The sequence below is a fragment of the Rhyacophila brunnea genome, unplaced genomic scaffold (assembly GCF_057557595.1).
Source record: "Rhyacophila brunnea isolate RB1 unplaced genomic scaffold, BYU_Rbru_1.0 scaffold_1, whole genome shotgun sequence".
Taxonomy (NCBI): Eukaryota; Metazoa; Arthropoda; class Insecta; order Trichoptera; family Rhyacophilidae; genus Rhyacophila; species Rhyacophila brunnea.
Genome location: NW_028232751.1, coordinates 60,942,864 through 60,965,038, shown reverse-complemented (window position 1 = coordinate 60,965,038; position 22,175 = coordinate 60,942,864). Strand labels below are relative to the sequence as shown.

At 35.6% G+C, this 22,175-nt stretch overlaps 1 protein-coding gene across 2 annotated transcripts in view; it reads right to left on the bottom strand.

Annotated features, from left to right (window-relative positions):
- LOC147080028 (uncharacterized) overlaps positions 1–20,580 on the bottom strand; it is a 38,298-nt gene extending 17,718 nt beyond the window's left edge. For both annotated transcript variants that reach the window (XM_085947758.1, XM_085947765.1), the window contains exons 1-2: positions 19,925–20,580; positions 15,123–15,188 (exon numbers count right to left, since the gene is read on the bottom strand). In XM_085947758.1, the coding sequence (XP_085803884.1) occupies positions 15,123–15,188; positions 19,925–20,293 (435 nt within the window). In that variant the 5' untranslated portion in view covers positions 20,294–20,580. The remainder of the gene's footprint in view (positions 1–15,122; positions 15,189–19,924) is intronic.
- Positions 20,581–22,175: the final 1,595 nt, after the last annotated feature.

Genomic DNA, 22,175 nt, shown 5'->3' with positions numbered 1-22,175 from the left:
ACACTTTATAATAGGAAAAAAAAAATTATGTAATACTCTTATATACTATTTTTTTTTGTCATGATCACAAGATGAATAAAACATATCATCTCTTGATAATGGCCTCTGCAACGAGCCCAGTACGTTAAGTACACACGGTGGAAACCCAAAAATCTATTATGATAAAAGAACAACCATGAAAGTCTCAAACATTATTTAAAGTTCTCTGTTTGTGTATGATTCTTACAATCATAACATGTCAATCAATCTACGAAAACCTCGTAATTCTTGTCCATAGAACGGATAATTTTACAAACCTATAAAAACAAAACAATCATTGTTTCGAAATTCTAATCAAAACGAAAAACTGTTCTTACTGTCTGATGAAAAAAATATTTTCGATTTATGAGGTTCACGACATAGAATGATGATATGGAGTCTTAGAGAAACTGATAATAAATAAATAATACTATAAGAATCTGATATTATAAAACTATATCTTCTTTATCAATAATTAGTTTTACTTTGTCATTTTTCCTTCGTTTCTACACAACGCTTAATGCGGTATTTTTTTAAAATCGTTGCGCATAATAATTAAGATATTTAAAAACAAAAGTCAATGAAATGAAATTATTTGCCATACATAATTTTGAATACACTTCTGAGAAAATATAATATTATAACCAATAGAAAAAATCTTTTTGAAAAAAGTAAGACACCCAGCAGGAATCGAGCCTGCATCTCACTGGTATCGCGCCCACGCGCATTGACCACAATGCTAAAGGATTAATACTTAATTACTACCACTACTACCAATTTTAATTAATAGCTTTTAATACTCACTGAAGCGCTTTCTAAATTGAGCTACTTATTGCCGATCGGCTTTTGTATTTTAGTAGTTTTTTCAATGTAGGTATTACTTTAATTACTAATGGAGAGAATAATTGGAGTGATCCATGACGTCGGTTAATAATTAAAATAATACCTACTTTGATTTAAAATACAAAAGCCGACTGCCAATAAGTAGCTCAATTTAAAAAGTGATCCAGTGAGTATTAAAGCCACCAGTTAAAATTTAGTATGACTCCTTCAGCATTGTCAATGTGGGTGGGCGCAATACCCGAGAGATGCAGGTTCGATTCCTGCTTTCCCTCCCTCCTTCTCCCTCACTTTTTATGTATGTATGTAATAATTAGAATGTTACATTCTTAAATCTTTTCATTATTCGTTGAATAAAAAAAATGTTTGCATTGAAAAATGAATTAAATGACAGAGGAATTTAAAAGCCACAATAAAATACAATCGGTCAATAAAATAATATGACTCTATATATAATATTTTACGCAAGTATAGTCGAACTGGCCCCTGTGAAGAATGGAATTACACTACTACAGTATTTTTCAAATACTTTTACACAGAACCCTTAGTAAATAAAGATTATTTCACAGTGACTTCAAAATGATTTTTGACTTAAAATCACATTCAAGAACTTTTGTGACTTGCTAATCCATCCATCGGATCGAACCATCCTTTTTAATTGTTTTCTCCTTGTCAATCTATTCAGTGTTTTGTTGATTATTAACGATTCCATTTTTCAAAATTTCAATAACAAAAATGTAAGGATGTCGAGTTTGTAAATATAAATACCATCTCGAAGATTTCTTTGAAACCAATAAATTGCTAAACTTAGATAGGTGCTGTTAAAAAGCAAATAGTATCAAGAACTATAATTCCAATTGGAGATCACAAAATGATGCAACAATGGGATCTATCACTGCTTCACTCTATTGTGTGCTACAGGCCACCACCAAGTTTTATCTTAAAAATTATTCAGTTGTTGGTATAATATCATAATACAGAGCAATTTCAGGGCAAATAGATAACATTTATCAGATAGTAACAAGGATTATAACTTACTGGATTGGTAACAGAACTTAGCCTCTGGGCACGGTGTTCTTTTTTCATTTTTGATAACGACTTCTTGGACGACTTTGTCGATGTAAAGTATTGTGGAGAAAGTTGTGGTTCAAAAATATATCTGGATAATTCTATAACCTGTAAACGCAAGATTCTCGAGGGTGGTGTATTCGAAGGTGTCTTCAAGGTGTAGAGATCATCATTAGACCTCTCTACAGATTGTGGTTTTTTTAAAATGCTTCTGGGCTGCAACGATTTCATTTCTGATGACCATTCTGACGATGATATAAAATTTCGAGAAGTAACAGGAATCGGTGCGGTTATAATCCGTGAACGCAAGACTCTCAAGGGTGGTGTATTCGAAGGTGTTTTCAAAGTGGAGAGATCATCATTAGCTCTCTCCACAGATTTTTGTTTTTTTAAAACGCTTCCGGGCTGCAACGATTTCATTTCTGATGACCATTCTGACGATGATATAAAATTTCGAGAAGTAACAGGAATCGGTGCGGTTATAATCCGTGAACGCAAGACTCTCAAGGGTGGTGTATTCGAAGGTGTTTTCAAAGTGGAGAGATCATCATTAGCTCTCTCCACAGATTTTTGTTTTTTTAAAACGTTTCCGGGCTGCAACGATTTCATTTCTGACGACCATTCTGACGATGATATAAAATTTCGAGAAGTAACAGGATTCGGTGTGGTAATAATCCGTGAACGCAAGACTCTCAAGAGTGGTGTATTTGAAGGTGTTTTCAAAGTGGAGAGATCATCATTAGATCTCTCCACAGATTTTTGTTTTTTTAAAACGCTTCCGGGCTGCAACGATTTCATTTCTGACGATGATATAAAATTTCGAGAAGTAACAGGATTCGGTGTGGTTATAATCCGTGAACGCAAGGCTCTCAAGGGTGGTGTATTCGAAGGTGTTTTCAAAGTGGAGAGATCATCATTAGACCTCTCCACAAATGGTTGTTCTTTTGAAATGCTTCCCGGTTGCACCAGTTCCATTTCCGATTTCCTTGATATTGGTGATACACTAATTCTTGCACTCTTTGTCATTGAGTTCACAGTTGAACAGCTGCCGCTTGAGGGTTGATCGATCGAAAGACTCAATATCGGAGACCGAGGATCAACAGGACTCATTACCGGATACGAATAATAATCAGGAGTCTCTTCCGGATACGAATAATAATCAGGAGTCTTTTCCGGTTACGAATAATAATCAGGAGTCTCCACCGAGCATTCTTTATCCAAAACGCTTCCGGGCTGCAACGTTTTCATTTCTGACGACAATGTAAAATTTGGAAAATTAACAGGACTCACTGTGGCTATAATCCGTGACCGCAAGACTCTCAAGGATGGTGTATTCGAAGCTGTTTCCAAAGTGCAGAGATAATCATTAAACCTCTCCTCAAATGTTTTTTCTTTTAAAATGCTTCCTGGTTGCACCAGTTTCATTTCTGATGACCATTTCGATGATATTGGTGATACACAAAGTCTTGCACTCTTTGTCATTGAGTTCACAGTTGAACAGCTGGCGCTTGAGGGTTGATCGATCGAAAGACTCAATATCGGAGACTGAGGATCAACAGGACTCTCTACCGGATACGAATAATAATCAGGAGTCTCCACCGAGCATTCTTTATCCAAAACGCTTCCGGGCTGCAACGTTTTCATTTCTGACGACAATATAAAATTTGGAGAAGTAACAGGACTCACTGTGGCTATAATCCGTGAACGCAAGACCCTCAAGGATGGTGTATTCGAAGCTGTTTCCAAAGTGGAGAGATAATCATTAAACCTCTCCTCAAATGTTTGTTCTTTTAAAATGCTTCCCGGTTGCAACAGTTTCATTTCTGATGACCATTTCGATGATATTGGTGATACACAAAGTCTTGCACTCTTTGTCATTGAGTTTGCAGTTGAACAGTTGACGCTTGGGGGTTGATTACTCGAAGGACTCCCTACCATAGATTGATCATAAATAGGCGTCTCCACCGAGCATTCTTTTCTCGCACTCCTTGTCATCGAGTTTGCAGTTGAACAGTTGACGCTTGAGGGTTGATTACTCGAAAGACTCCCTACCATAGATTGATCATAAATAGGCGTCTCCACCGAGCATTCTTTTCTCGCACTCCTTGTCATCGAGTTTGCAGTTGAACAGTTGACGCTTGAGGGTTGATTACTCGAAAGACTCCCTACCGTAGATTGATTATAAATAGGCGTCTCCACCGAGCGTTGTTTTCTCACACTCCTCGTCATCGAGTTCGCAGTTGAACAGTTGACGCTTGGGGGTTGATTACTCGAAGGACTCCCTACCGTAGATTGATCATAAACAGGAGTCTCCAAGCATTGGTTATCCAAAACGCTTCCAGACTGCAACAATTCCATTTCTGATGAATATTCTGACATCAACAATAAGAAACTTTGAGGAGAGATAACAGGTGATACACAAATTCTTGCATTCTCTGTCATTGAGTTCGCAGTTGAACAGTTGACGCTTGGGGGTTGATTACTCGAAGGACTCCCTACCGTAGATTGATCATAAATAGGCGTCTCCACCAAGCGTTGTTTTTTCGAACTCCTTGTCATCGAGTTCGCAGTTGAACAGTTGACGCTTGGGGGTTGATTAATCGAAGGACTCCCTACCGTAGATTGATCATAAACAGGAGTCTCCAAGCATTGGTTATCCAAAACGCTTCCAGACTGCAACAATTCCATTTCTGATGAACATTCTGACATCAACAATAAGAAACTTTGAGGAGAGATAACAGGACTGCTTGGGGTTGAGATTATAATCCGTGAACGCAAGACTTTCAAGGGTTGTGTATTCGAAGGCGTCTTCAAAGTGTACCGATCATAATTAGACCTCTCCACAGATTTTTGATTATTTAAAACGCTTTCCAGTTGCAACAGTTTCATTTCTGATGACCATTTCGATGATGTTGGTGATACACAAAGTCTAGCACTCTTTGTCATTGAGTTTGCAGTTGAACAGTTGACGCTTGGGGGTTGATTACTCGAAGGACTCCCTACCATAGATTGATCATAAATAGGCGTCTCCACCGAGTATTCTTTTCCCGCACTCCTTGTCATCGAGTTTGCAGTTGAACAGTTGACGCTTGAGGGTTGATTACTCGAAGGACTCCCTACCGTAGATTGATCATAAATAGGCGTCTCCACCAAGTGTTGTTTTTTCGAACTCCTTGTCATCGAGTTCGCAGTTGAACAGTTGATGCTTGGGGGTTGATTACTCGAAGGACTCCCTACCGTAGATTGATCATAAATAGGTGTCTCCACTGAGCGTCGTTTTCTTGCATTCTTTTTCATTGAGTTTGCAGTTGAACAGTTGACGCTAGGTGGTTGATTACTCGAAGGACTCCCTACCGTAGATTGATCATAAATAGGCGTCTCCACCAAGCGTTGTTTTTTCGAACTCCTTGTCATCGTGTTCGCAGTTGAACAGTTGACGCTTGGGGGTTGATTACTCGAAGGACTCCCTACCGTAGATTGATCATAAATAGGCGTCTCCACCAAGCGTTGTTTTTTCGAACTCCTTGTCATCGAGTTCGCAGTTGAACAGTTGACGCTTGGGGGTTGATTACTCGAAGGACTCCCTACCGTAGATTGATCATAAATAGGTGTCTCCACTGAGCGTCGTTTTCTTGCATTCTTTTTCATTGAGTTTGCAGTTGAACAGTTGACGCTTGGGGGTTGATTACTCGAAGGACTCCCTACCGTAGATTGATCATAAATAGGCGTCTCCACCAAGCGTTGTTTTTTCGAACTCCTTGTCATCGAGTTCGCAGTTGAACAGTTGACGCTTGGGGGTTGATTACTCGAAGGACTCCCTACCGTAGATTGATCATAAATAGGTGTCTCCACTGAGCGTCGTTTTCTTGCATTCTTTTTCATTGAGTTTGCAGTTGAACAGTTGACGCTTGGGGGTTGATTACTCGAAGGACTCCCTACCGTAGATTGATCATAAATAGGCGTCTCCACCAAGCGTTGTTTTTTCGAACTCCTTGTCATCGTGTTCGCAGTTGAACAGTTGACGCTTGGGGGTTGATTACTCGAAGGACTCCCTACCGTAGATTGATCATAAATAGGCGTCTCCACCGAGTATTCTTTTCCCGCACTCCTTGTCATCGAGTTTGCAGTTGAACAGTTGACGCTTGAGGGTTGATTACTCGAAGGACTCCCTACCGTAGATTGATCATAAATAGGCGTCTCCACCAAGTGTTGTTTTTTCGAACTCCTTGTCATCGAGTTCGCAGTTGAACAGTTGATGCTTGGGGGTTGATTACTCGAAGGACTCCCTACCGTAGATTGATCATAAATAGGTGTCTCCACTGAGCGTCGTTTTCTTGCATTCTTTTTCATTGAGTTTGCAGTTGAACAGTTGACGCTAGGTGGTTGATTACTCGAAGGACTCCCTACCGTAGATTGATCATAAATAGGCGTCTCCACCAAGCGTTGTTTTTTCGAACTCCTTGTCATCGTGTTCGCAGTTGAACAGTTGACGCTTGGGGGTTGATTACTCGAAGGACTCCCTACCGTAGATTGATCATAAATAGGCGTCTCCACCAAGCGTTGTTTTTTCGAACTCCTTGTCATCGAGTTCGCAGTTGAACAGTTGACGCTTGGGGGTTGATTACTCGAAGGACTCCCTACCGTAGATTGATCATAAATAGGTGTCTCCACTGAGCGTCGTTTTCTTGCATTCTTTTTCATTGAGTTTGCAGTTGAACAGTTGACGCTTGAGGGTTGATTACTCGAAGGACTCCCTACCGTAGATTGATCATAAATAGGCGTCTCCACCAAGCGTTGTTTTTTCGAACTCCTTGTCATCGAGTTCGCAGTTGAACAGTTGATGCTTGGGGGTTGATTACTCGAAGGACTCCCTACCGTAGATTGATCATAAATAGGTGTCTCCACTGAGCGTCGTTTTCTTGCATTCTTTTTCATTGAGTTTGCAGTTGAACAGTTGACGCTTGGGGGTTGATTACTCGAAGGACTCCCTACCGTAGATTGATCATAAATAGGCGTCTCCACCAAGCGTTGTTTTTTCGAACTCCTTGTCATCGTGTTCGCAGTTGAACAGTTGACGCTTGGGGGTTGATTACTCGACGGACTCCCTACCGTAGATTGATCATAAATAGGCGTCTCCACCAAGCGTTGTTTTTTCGAACTCCTTGTCATCGAGTTCGCAGTTGAACAGTTGACGCTTGGGGGTTGATTACTCGAAGGACTCCCTACCGTAGATTGATCATAAATAGGTGTCTCCACTGAGCGTCGTTTCCTTGCATTCTTTTTCATTGAGTTTGCAGTTGAACAGTTGACGCTTGGGGGTTGATTACTCGACGGACTCCCTACCGTAGATTGATCATAAATAGGCGTCTCCACCAAGCGTTGTTTTTTCGAACTCCTTGTCATCGAGTTCGCAGTTGAACAGTTGACGCTTGGGGGTTGATTACTCGAAGGACTCCCTACCGTAGATTGATCATAAATAGGTGTCTCCACTGAGCGTCGTTTTCTTGCATTCTTTTTCATTGAGTTTGCAGTTGAACAGTTGACGCTTGGGGGTTGATTACTCGAAGGACTCCCTACCGTAGATTGATCATAAATAGGCGTCTCCACCAAGCGTTGTTTTTTCGAACTCCTTGTCATCGTGTTCGCAGTTGAACAGTTGACGCTTGGGGGTTGATTACTCGACGGACTCCCTACCGTAGATTGATCATAAATAGGCGTCTCCACCAAGCGTTGTTTTTTCGAACTCCTTGTCATCGAGTTTGCAGTTGAACAGTTGACGCTTGGGGGTTGATTACTCGAAGGACTCCCTACCGTAGATTGATCATAAATAGGCGTCTCCACCAAGCGTTGTTTTTTCGAACTCCTTGTCATCGAGTTCGCAGTTGAACAGTTGACGCTTGGGGGTTGATTACTCGAAGGACTCCCTACCGTAGATTGATCATAAATAGGCGTCTCCACCGAGCGTTGTTTTCTCGCACTCCTCGTCATCGAGTTTGCAGTTGAACAGTTGACGCTTGAGGGTTGATTACTCGAAGGACTCCCTACCGTAGATTGATCATAAATAGGCGTCTCCACCGAGCGTTGTTTTCTCGCACTCCTCGTCATCGAGTTTGCAGTTGAACAGTTGACGCTTGAGGGTTGATTACTCGAAGGACTCCCTACCGTAGATTGATCATAAATAGGCGTCTCCACCGAGCGTTGTTTTCTCGCACTCCTCGTCATCGAGTTTGCAGTTGAACAGTTGACGCTTGAGGGTTGATTACTCGAAGGACTCCCTACCGTAGATTGATCATAAATAGTCACAATATCACTCTATAGACATCTTCTTTAGTTTAGTTGGAGATGATTGTAAAAGCGTAATTCCTGGTGATGTTTACTGCTTTGGGGATTGTTCATCCAAAGCTTTTGATAGTTACAACACTTCACTAACAGAACTTTAACAAATTACCTCCAGTATGCACTGCATACATGCAAAGTACTCTTTCGGCAAGATAATTAATATATTTACACTTTCTGATGTTAGTATAATATTATTAATTAATAAAACGCAAATTTTAAAAATCACTACACGTCACTTACTTACACGTGGAGAAACACAAGAATAGATAATAGACAACAAAAATCTGTCAAAACTCATAAGTAATATTTGTATGACTTGTATCATCCAATGTGCATACACTATTGATGCACAACCTTTTTCTCAGTAGCACGAATTTTTTTTTTTTTATATATTGTTCGTGGACTGCACAGGGTATAAATGTCTCAGATAATAATATCTGTACCTCAGAGACAGATGTAACTGCCATATTCTCAATTGTTCAGGAGAGCCAAAAAACAATTTAGATTTTAGATCAGTGATGGCTAACCTATGGCACGTGAATGTTTTATTTTGAAGAGAAAAAATACATATAGGTACTTACCTAACAATTTAAAAAAAATTACAAATAAATATAGGTATATAAATACCTAGGTATACTTATACTCAATATTAAAGCATAATAACGACATAGCCATGCATATTTTCGTCGGTTTTTAATATTATTTTCCAATCGGGAAATAAAAACGACGAAATTCATGCATAAATGGCAGTTTGCTTTGTAGTAGAAAAAATACCAGGCAAATACTCTTCAAGAATAAGCATTATGTTTAATTGCATAGGTCGGTCCTTACGCTTTATGCATCACACATAATATTATTGCACTGACCTCATCAGGCGGCAGGGAAGCATGAAAGAAGGGTGGTTAAAACGCTCCCACGATCTCTTTGAAAAATTTTTAAACAAGAAAAAATAATATTCAAAGAATTAAAGACACTTATGCCTTCGGCTAGAAAAAACATTTTGTTCCCTATGAAAAGGTGCTCGGCACGTCACAATCGAAAAATAATATTTGGGAAATTTTGGCACGCCTACGTAAAAAGGTTCGCTAACCCTGTTTTAGATGAATGCCTATAACTTCAAAGAACATAGACAAAAGATGATCAATTTTTTTGTATTATTTAATTCAATTAAAGCACATGTTCAATTAAATTTTCAATATAAAAAACAATTATTAAAAAAAGTAGTAGGTATGAATTTACATCTTTTTGCCTCGTTGACATGTGGATTTGAATCTTACTACTTTATTGTTGTTGTAGTCTTCCAAGCCCATTGAATGGACAATTTAAGGGTTGTCCCTCTTGTATTAATCGTCTCTTCAATTCTATACTATCCTAAAAGCCAAACCATAAAATGTGCAGCAAAGCAAAATTTATAAATTATGAAAATATAGTTCTATAATATCGAAATATTAAAAAAATATTTTTTCTGTTTCAAATTACAATTAATTTTGGGGAATTTTTTCCAATTTCAAATTTTTGAAAACATTGGCAAATAATGTCACTTAGGTTACTTAAGAAGTGGCATGAAAATAATTATTTCTTAAATTCAATATAATCCTATGCATTTAGGTTTATACAGAAATATTGGAAAATTCATAGAGAATCAATTGCTGTAAAAAATGTATTTCGAAAAATAGGGATTTAGGATAGTTTAGAATTGAATAGAAAATTTGTTGTTCTCAGTAGTTGTAAGGTGAAAATCCTAAACTTTTTTGACTCTTTCTATACCAGAATGAACCGTGTCTATCTAGATGAGTGTGACCGCACACAGCACAAAATTGAGGTTATGAATTCAAGTTTTTTTTAAGTTTTGCAATCATAATACATACACAATAACAATATAATATCATATTTATCATTATCAGCCAGAGTTGATCCACTGATGGATGAAGCCATGTTTTCGCTCCTCTTAGTACCTACTTAGCCTTCTATATCATAGTTCATGATATTTTGTTAGTATTTGAGTATTTAACGTGCTCACATCATTTTTTCTATTCCCTTGATGTTTCAGACTGGTTGGACAGGTCATTTTTAAGAGTTAATGTAGTTAAATATGGTGTTAGCTCACAATAAATGTTGCATCGAAAATTGTTGGAGATGCAGTTAAAATTTCTCAAGACTGAAATAGATGCTGGTTGATTTGTAAATCGACACTATTTTTCCAGACGATATATTGGATTTTAATAAAAATGTCATACAGTATGCCATGGAATTTTGAAATATAGCCTATCGTCCCTAATAATATCATTGGTGACACGTACTTCAATGGCTTCCTTTACTAAATGCAAAAAGATCCCATTATTCTGACACAGTATCTTGATCAGTCAAGTACTTGGCAAACGCATAGATGGTTCACGTAGATTGACTGTTGTACTTTTTTTCACATCTCCGAAAATTAAACTCATAAACGCCTAGTATCCTGTAATCCGAAAACTCTAGGCTCTTATAATGGTGTATTGTTTCTCCCAAAAACCTCCTGCTAAGTGAGATATTCCCGTTTGTTGATACCGCTGTGCAATTATGCTGGGAGCATCTTATGAAGAACCTCTCGAGACGCTGTTTGTTAATCACGTGCACTGGAGTGTGCACGATTCTTGATTTGGGTGTTAAGATTAAGATATCATTCTCTCCGTATAATATTCTAAATTTACCAACTGATATTGTGTGTAATTGTCCCTTATAGTATTCAGGTCATAATAGTCAATCAACCAAACTAAATGTCAGACATAGTTGAGTATGTAGCTTATCCCTTTCAACCGTCACATGACATGATTCCCAGAAGATGTGATTAAAATCCAAAAATACCTAACATAACCTACTGTGCCTATTTAGTAGTGTGTGGTGCTTTGGTTTATTTGCAAACTGTCATTCTGGTCAAAATAAATAATAAAACTTATTCATATAATGCAATATGGTAATATCTGGTCATATTTCTTATACTTTTTATGGAGTTGCATCCTCCTGCTTCTAAGAGAGCATGGCACTTGCGTCCTTTATTTCAAGGCTATATTCTTTATTATATGAGTTAGAATTTTTAAACCCTTATCTATTATAAAAAATAGTTTCATCAAAATTATATTATTTTATATATATATATATATATTAGACCATGTCTGATCCTAATAAGATCATATGGGCCTCCACAGGGTGGAGGTTTTGTATCAACAGATTTTAATTTTTACAAGAAAAGGATGTTAGCCACTTGCTCAACCTATTAGGTCTAAACACAAATTGAAAAACAATATGTATATTTTCCAGACCCAGGATTCGAACCTGGGACCCATGACATTATAAGCTGATGGGTAAGCCGCTCGGCCATCGTAGGCGTAATTATTTTGCCAAAAACTCATTTTTGATAAAAACAGCATCTGTCTGTCTCCGAGGTACAGATATATTTCATCCTGAGTTTAGACATGCTGCTCACTGTTTCGGTGCCTGCGGATATATGTCATCTTCAAAACATATTCATCATTATATAAAAAAAAATTAACATCCTTAATTTACTCAGTAGGACGCAATAAATCACATAGCAGGAAACAGGTTGTGCGCAACTGGCATATTCACACACATACATCATAGTATAGTATTGCTGAAGCAGCATTCTCCAGTTGTAATTGGAGCTACTTATTATTGTGAAAAATATAATTATGTTTATCTTTGAAATATGATACTATTTAGTGAAATTGTTTTTCAAATATCCTTCTGTCTGTAAGTAGCTGAGAACCAATATACCATATGTCAAAAAGAATTCTTACAGCTTTTTGGTTTTAGGAATTTCAGGATTTTGTCATGAATAGAATCAAAAGGTGAGTTGGGTCTGAAAGACATGATACTTTAGGTATAAATATGTACTCATTTTCAGTAAAATCATACACAGATGGCACATGACTTTCATTTGTTCCTACTTTCGTACAATTCGCTGTTTCATACATCACTTAAAATTTAGATTTTTGTCAATAAAGCAGTCGCTCCCCTCTCCTCTGGTAAATAAATATAACATTCATACACATTTACGGGAACCAATTATGTACGAAATTCAAGGTTTCACTTCTATGACACACTGGCCATTAATCTACAGTTTGAATTTTGGTGGCTAGATGGCATCATCTTAATATTGATCCGAAAGGTGCCCAAACGATTGATCGTGAAGAAAAATTTGGTCATTTCAATAGTACCTAATATAATATTGATTTCCATATTTGAATTTCACTATATAAAAACGCACCTTACTATGCACCCACGATGGCCGCGTGGCTTAAGCGTATTGCCTATAGCACCGTGGGTCTCAGGGTCAGATCCTGGATCTGGCAAGTGCACATATTGTTTTTCAATTTATGTATGAGTCAGAGTATGGACCTAATAGGTTGAGAGAGTGGCTGACATCCATTTCTCGTAAAAACTAAATCTATTAATACAAACCTCCACTCTATGGAGGCCCATATGATCCTATTAGGATCGGACATGGTCGAACATATACGTCGTATACAAAAAATTAGGTTTTACTAGGGTTATTCGTAATTATAGTTTAATGGTCAAAATAAGCAACCCATTTTTCATAGATTTTGCGGCATAAATTTTCACATGCCGGAGAGTAATTTTTAACACAAAAGTCTATTCTTGAAATCCTGAATCCAATGAAGATTTATCTCAGAATGAAAATAGTAACAGAAAACCACAATACGAATCTATTCAGTTGATGAAAGATCAGAATTAAGAAACCACATATTGTGTATTTTTACAGGCCATACGTGTGCACTGCCAGTTAACTCCATGACTAATGTAGAGCCTTAATATGTCATGTGAAAACCATTATTATTAATAAATGAGTTGAAATTTCTTATTGTAAGATATTGTAACAAATATTACAACGATAATATTTAATATAAAAGAGTAAATATAGTAATACACCAAAGTTACGCGATAGGTGTGTCCGACAAAATTCGTGTAAGTCGGGGTACACCTTTGCATATAAATAAATACAAATTTTGTTTAATTGGCACCAATGACTAACAAAAACACTAGTTTAGAAAATATTTAATAAAATTGCAGTTCTTTGTACCTACATATTAATATGTACAAAATATTAAAAAAATAATTGAGTTACGTACAAGTTATTTCGATGTTGATGGCTTCATAAAGGCCTTCTTTTTTTTACGTTTTCCTGTTTGTTGTCGTTTTCTTTTTGTAGCAAGTTAATTTTTTTTTATTCCTTGCCTCGTGTAGTAAGCCTTGAATGTTTTGATGACTCCAAGAGAAACACTGAACATAAGGGGCGGCAGTGTTGCCAAATGAAAAAATCAAGAACCGCATAACTCTGAGTTCGCTTAAGTCGGGGTATAACTAACTTTACTCATCTAGGAAGGAATAGATACAAAAATTCCGTGGGGCTTGGTTTAAAACAATTATTATAAATTTATCACGCAGTTGGGCATATAAATAATAAATTGTCGGCTACAATTAATTATTATAGTTACAGTTACAAACAACGGACCCGTTATTTCTAGTTTCATTATTGTGAAACAACTGATGTTAATATTATATTCCTGATTTGATTAAAATTTCTTGACATATCACCATACAATATACATTTGTCGTCTGTGTTCAATTTCTGCATGCAAGTATTTATCGCCAACACAGCGGTGTTTCTTAGATTTCATATTGATTACCAAAGCTGTCATCGAAGTAATGTCACTAATAATTTATCTGAATTCATTGAAGTCACCCGATTTCAACAGCAATAAAAATATAAAATGATAATAATAAACTAAAAATGACATGAATTAGTAATATTTTGTCTTTCATGTTCTCGTCACAACGTTTTTGTATCTTTATACCTGTTGCCATACAACTAAAATGTAAATGAATGAATTAAAAATTAATATGTGGAAAAGGATGTAAGTAAGATTTTCATTACAATATGGTTATTATATTATTAGACGTCACAGCATCTCCATAGCTCTATTGTAAATTTAATAAGACGGGTATTAACGTTAAGAAATACATCTAAGCTCCATCTTTATAATATGGAAGGTTTCTTCAACATCTTTGATTCTTCATATATTCATTAACCTACGGTAAGAGTCTGGACAATTAACCCAACAACCCTCTGTTTTCAAAAACTCCCTGTATAAAAATGACTCTTGAAATAAAATTACAACAAACAACACAACAATAATAATGAATACAAAAATTTATTTGGCAAAATAAATGTTTTAAAATGAATTTAATAAAATAATAATTTATTTGACACAGAAAAATATTAATACAAATGTAAAATTATACTAAAATGTAAAATATACACATTTTAGAGATAAAGAGAGGGGAGAATTCAATTACAAAAATATTAAAATCGTTAACAGAAAATGTTTGTACTTAGTTTACTACTTATTATGTCAATAAAAATATTAATAAAGATTACAATTGTTACAGAAACATGTAACAGAAATTAATATGGTTTCCATGTAAGTATATATGAGAGAGGTGAGAGCGAGATCATTTCATCTCATTCTTTGAGTTTTATACATAATCGTAGACAAGTCGTTTTGATAATGTAGTCTTGTAGTCTTGATAATGGTGTTATAACCGAAATAGCAATCAACTTAAAAAACACCTGTAGAATTGAATATAATTTATGTGATCATTTTGTCATGTAACAGAATTTCATGAACTTTATATTTTATCATTTTATTTACTTGTTAATTCTTTATTATCATATTAATGGGTTAATGTCTGGAGGGTAATTTATCAGTTACCTTAGAACAAGTATGTAGTAACTGAATTACATGTTTCCAAGAATGATGAATGAGAAAATGACTTACAAGTGGTGGGGGGCCTTGATGTTGTGTATCCGACCGCTGTTCCATTCTATCTAGACGCATCTTTAACTGAAATAGAACATTTGATTGAGTTAGTTTTAATAGATAAATAAATTGTATTACCTAGGAAAGCAATCCAATTCGTAAAGGGGGCAAATGTTTTAACTGATGAAAAATTAGCCCCTTGTTTGATATTATTTATTTTCAACTCAAAATTGTATGCATTACGTGTTCATTCATGGGATACAAATAGGACTGCATAATCAATTTAAGTCTCACAATAGTATGTTTTGGATGTCGCCCAGTGATACGGCTTGCTTGTCCTTCTACATTATATGATAACCGAATGTCCAACCTTTTAGAATGAGTTCTAGATACTTAACCTTTCCTATGCCTAATGAATTACTATGGCAGTATCTGACAGGCCGCAGATTGTTAACGATACACGTTGAATGTAGAGCAAAGATCTTACTAAAATTGCTGTAATACTGATAATTTGTGGCTTAGTATTTCATAATTATTCATTATGCAAATCAAAATCGACAGTGGCTAGTAATATGAGTTTAAAGTCGGACAAGATAACTTGCGAAAATTGTATGTGCAGCCTGTCGATCACGGCCTCATAGAGCGAGAAAATTCGCTGAAGGCATAGAACCGGTTAAATACTTTTCGTTTCGACTCCTAATCTATATTCCGGATATTTTTATAACTATATTGAAATGAAGGGAAACCCCTGCCAGCTCATGCTAAAAAGATTACACATATAATTTGGCATGCTAAGCAGCCACAGTGGTCAGTAATCCAGATGTTCCGTTAAAGCAAATCAAGCTCTAAATGACACAAATCGTCGACCAGTGTGGACAGACATTGTTTGGCGAATGTTTACATGAATTAATTCGCATTGAGTTACATTGGTATCTTAAAATATATTTAAATAATTAACTCAATAAGTTAAAGTAACGAAACTTAATTACATGAAACATGATTACAAAACTATTTTCATTTTGCTTAAAACCAAGTTTAACCTGTCCCAAATTTAAATATTATTCCAGGGAACTCAGTGATCTTCCACAACCGATCTCAACTGTGGAAGGATATGGGATAAACACGTGTTAAGAATACGCTTATCCTTCGTTCTGACAACTGCTCTCGGTTTATGCACCAATGCTTATTCAATATTGATGTATTTGAAGAATCCAACACTCACTATTGCACATCTATGTGTGGTTAATTTTCGTAGGATACTCACACGTCGTAGTGTATGGGGTATAGCCTATTGGAATTCTATTCGATTTCTATATCTAAGGCGACAGACTATTTATTTTAATACAATATTGAAATGTGAGACTTTTTTGATCACATTACTAAACTTATAAGATAGGTATGAACAAAGCTTTTCGCAATGTACGGTGTATCTTTAGACTTTGGTTGCTTTGTAGCAAGTGGCAGGTAGAATGGTACTAAAAGTGAATATGCAAAAAATCAAATTTATACCATTCGCCAAATCAACGTCACTACAGGGTCACCTCACACTAAGCGAATACATCGAAACAGTTGATGAGTATATTATCTACCTTAGATGACAGGTCAATTGCAATAACAATATGAGTGATGGAATTTAAAAAAAAATCATAAGCACTAACGATTACTATCATTGTCTCCATAGGCCCTTAAATCCTTTAGATTATCAAAAAACACAAAAGTCTGCCTATATAAGACATTGTTGATAACAGTATTGTGCTAGAGTAAAGAAAAGAATTTTAACTGTCAGTGAATCCCAGAAGCTACGCTATAGAGTTTGAGTGGAAAATCTTATCTGGCGATGTCGCTATAATCATAAATTCTACAAGCTCTTTGATGAGCCTGTGATTTATCGAAATCTAATGCCTGAGATGGGCCTGTTGCATGACATCTATGGATGATCAAGCATTGACAAACCGCCTCACAATTAATAGTCTAGAAGAAAAATTAAGTGCAGAAAGGATACGACTTGGAATAATCGACTAGAGAAGACTTAAGACATTGTAAGTGAATATTGTCACTGATTCTACAATACGTGTTGTGTACACAAAAGCATATTGTTTAGAGGGTCTAGGACGATTCGATGTTACTGAGTGGGCTGAGCTGACCGGGCGCTAGGACGATTGGTCATCGAAATAAATGGGTGCTGAGACAAGTCGATCCTACACAGTCTAATGAAATAGAGATATTAAGGTTTGAAACAGAACGTAGATAAGGGTGTTTAATAAGTTTCTATTTACTTAGTAATTGGAATACATTTTGCGCGTGAAATATTTTTATTGCGGATTGATAATTATTATATCTGACTAAAATAAAATATTTCTTTAAAAAGAGCAAATATGTTAAGCGCAAAATGGATTACAACTACTCAGCAGATAGAAACTCATTAAACTTCTTTTGCCTACTTTCTGTATGCAATTGTAATGTATGTCTATTTCTTCACGAATAATTAAACTGTGCGACACAACTTGTCTTGGCGCCCAGTTGTCCCAGTGCTCAATTGCCCCGACGCCCACTCAGCTGTGCCAAATCGTCCTGTTCCTTTAGGGGGACGTAAAACTGTAAGAAGATAAATAAATAGGTTGACTATAATAATAAATTAATTGGATTGAAATATGTTCAATTGAAAGAATAAAAATAATCAATAAAAAATGTTTTTATTGTTAAAAATATTTTGGACATTATTGACAGATTCAAAATTTAATTATGTTCACTAAAAATAATCTTCTAATTTATTGCAGTGTGTGACTAAAGAAATAATATTTAACAACCACATTATTTGGCCAAGCAAAATATTGCTGACATGAATTCTCTCCTACAAGAGTCAACGGCCGACTTGAGTTTCAAATTACAATCACATTCACTCTTACTAACATTTTTGCCCGTAGTAATTATCATCTATTGCCAATAGAGGTGGGAAAACTGGTCGATTTTGAAGACTAAGTATACTTACTACCAGTATAAAAAAATACTTGGTATCGAAACTTGTTCCAAAATATTTACTATATTACTTGACATAAGTCTCATACTCAACTGGAACTAAAACTAACTCCATATTATTACTATAAAACGAACTTGTCACCATTTCTATCCTTCACTATAATAACTTTACAACTGGGGAGAAAGAGAGAGCAATGACAGTTGAGTGTATCACGGCTCGACATATGTGTATTATGCTATCTCTAATTGTATTGAAAGTCTACCAATTAGCGAGTCGGGATGATCGCATCGCATGCTTTCGAACAAGTTTATTGGGCCACACGTACTGAGTATGGGTAGTTGCATGCCGAGACTTGAGTACACAAGCTGGTGACAGTATTTCCAACTCATCTCTAATTCCCAAACTTAAGAAATGACATGGAGAAAAGAAATTTTCTGGTAAAATAGCGAAGTGATTAGGACTGAAAAGAGTTTTTTGGAGAGTTAGACAAATCCCCATCTTAAATGGCTATACACAGTACCCATCGGATAAGGGAGTGTGGAGAATATCGTTTGCCTGGTGTGCCAAAGTGTCCAGGCTGGCCCTGATTATAGACCATAGTGCAGTGGTTTCAAACCTGTACGTTTCATGGCACCCTAAAAAATGTGTGTTTGTGATCAGACATCGACAACTTTTTGCCATAGGAAATGCAAAAAATTTAATCGCCAAAGGCAAATAATATACTTAAGTAATTTTTTTTACTCCTTAAAAGCTTAAATAATAGTATATTGAAGAACACTTTTTGAACAGTAAACAAAATTTTTACAAGTAGGGATGTCATATCAAAAGAACAAGTATCGTGAACGGTAACCGAAGAAAAGTATCGATTTCATTGTATCAACGTATCATTACCATACTTACAAGTATGGGTATCAAATGATCTTTATCTGCGAAAAAAAAAATTTGAGATAATGTATTGAGGTATCGTATTGCAACAAAAGTATTCAGAAATTAAAGTAAAATGGACTAAAATTTTAAGCAGATCCGTTTTTCCACACCGAGAAAAGTAATTTATAAAACTAGTGATGGGCATTTTAAAAATACTTCGCGAGCACTGGGTTACCGATCCCTGTTCTGAATAGTTACTAATTAATTGTATACTTTTTTCAAAAATATATTTAAGACAAGATTTTAGTTTTTCTGGCAGGTGTCGATTGGTGATTGTCATATCCCACCATGACTGCATGCATAATGTCTACAATAGGTAAAGAGCAGTTTTTTTTTCCTTCAAAACAGTTAGATAAATAACATAGTTAATATTGATATTATCCCATCAAAGCAAAATCAATCTCTGAAATACAGGTCCATAGGTCTCCAGATGGCATTTCATGTTATGTGTTAAATCATAAGTATACATAATAATATTAATCTATATTATAGAAAAGTCAATTGTCATATACATCATAATGAATTAGTTGTTAATAGTGCCTAATTTCAGTTAAATTTTTAGAGAAAATATTATTTTATTATACTTATACAACCTGGGCTATCTAGATTTGTTTTGTTTTTGATCATCAGATTATAAGAAAAATATACAATTTAAAATCAATAAGAAAAATATACAATTTAAAATCAATAAGAAAAAAATATTCAAAAATCGTTATTAAAAGGGTTATTCCATTTTTAGATTATTGTCACAGTCTTTATCCCTTATTAGTCCAGAACCCAGATAATGGAGATTAATAATTAAACCACATAAGAATAAATTATGTGGCATTCATATAATTAGATATCACAGTAAATTGCTTATGTATTAAGTAAAGGAAACATATAGAGAAAAACTTTGATATAAATGGGAACTTACCATTTCAATTTCTAATTTATAATCACTCAAAAGTTTATCTCTCTTGATAATAAGATCGTTTTGTTTTTGAATCAAGTCTAAATGAACCAGTGACAGATTTTTGAGTTTTTGGATTTCCTTTTGGTTGGCATTTAAACATATTGATAACTTATCCATTTCATTTTGAAAATTTGCTTCTTTTATCCTAGATTGGTGTTCCGAGTGTTCCGAAAAACCATATCCAGTACTTGTTTGTAAAAAATTCGTAGGAGGTGAATCGATATTTTGCGTCGCAATCGCGTATATATGATCGAATGGGAGATCAATAATTTCTTCCTTTATTTCATAATTCATCAAACTATCGCCGATCCCGTTGTTTTCATTATTCATTTTATCTGATTACTGCATGAATATTAACTAGCGAGGAGTTTTCTTTCTGTTTCAAATAATAAACCTTTGCAAAAGTCAATATGACATTTTCAAAAACACACATAACACACAACAAAACGTAGAAAAGCGACAATGACTAGAAAACTTAAACGAAACAAAAATAACCCGTACGCGGAACAATTTGTAATTCACTTGATTTGTTTTTTTTACTGATTTATTTTACAATACAAAATCCAGATAATTACACAAATTCGCGCTTCGGTCAGACACATATTTGACATGAATCTAAATTCTAAAGCGAAGTGCGTCAAAACGTCAGTTCGCTTCAGTTAGTCAGTGAATCAGCTTACAAAATAATGAAACGAGTCAGTTCAGTGACCGAGACTTTGTAGGATTGAATCATGTACACCAGGTACACTCTAGTATCCCATTCGACTGGTTCACTTGCTCTCCTGATATTAGAGTTCAAACACAGAAACTCCGAAGATTCCCAAGAATTTTGATCGAATTACAAATTTCTCACGTCACCCTTCAAAGTAAAAAATGTTAAAATAAAAATATGAAAAATCGGTTATGTGGAATACAGCGGCAAACATATTTTGAAAATAGCCGATATACTGGATTATTTGTTAGGTTAGCCTAACCTAATCTAACCCAAACTAACAAATAATCCAGTATATCGGGTATTTTCAAAATGTGTTTGCCGCTCTATTCCACATAACCGACTTGTACCGAAAAATCTTCTCGGATATTTATTTTACTAGAAATGGATATTAATCACTAACTTGCTTAAACTATTAGGTCCACACTCTGGGTTGTGATTCTTGCCAGACCCGATATTCGAACGCAAAACCCACGACTCCATAAGCCATAAGCGACGCGTAGCCGCTCGGTCATAGAAAGCAATAGTATCAGTCTTCTTCTTCTTCCACCCTGTCACGTCCCAACATTGGGGCATAGGGCAAGCACAAGTTGGCGCCACTTCCCTTGGTCCATCGCCAACCTTTGCACTTCCCGCCATGTCAGACCTACAGCACGTAGGTCGCTCTTGTAGCACCGCTGCAGGGTGAGGGAGGATCGGCCACGGCGATGAAACCCTTGTGGCACAGCCTCAAGGGTACGAAGTGCCGCACTACGGAATACGTGTCCCAGCCACGTAAAGTGTCTCTTCGTGATCTTCGTGATTAGTATCAATACTTAATACCAATATCGTATTTTAATTTTTTGACACATCGACTCAAAATATGTCTATTATGTCTGTTAAAAATATTAACCTCAACTACCTATATAATAATAATTAGACATCAATACATATTATTATATTTTACTATATGCTTACACATTTATTGGCAACGACGATTACGATAATTATCATACCTAATTATCGTAAAATCTAACGAGGTTGCCAGCAACATGTTGCCAGTGTGGACCCGGCATTAGATGCACAAAACTTAAATAATATATAAATATAAATAAAAAAATAAAATTATGACAGACAGCCCTGATGAAATAAATATGAAATATGAGTCGATCGAGTCGTCGAGCAAGTTTGATGACACAAACAACTTGGACCCGACCTTTTTATATTAACTAGTAGACCAGATATTATGGACCACACGTTAAAAAATCATATTTTTAATTCTCAAGGCCAATTCTGTAGAACGTCCCCTTGAGCTTTTTTACGTGCATTTCTCATTTATATACCTACTATGTTCAACAATGAGCATAATACAACCGATATACATATCCCAACTCTAATCTAAAGACTGTTTAAGAATAGGAATAGGTATCCACATACACTCATAACTTCTCAATATTAATTGAAAAATGCAATAACAAAAATCACACTAATTAAAATGTCATTCCGTTATCTTGTATCTAT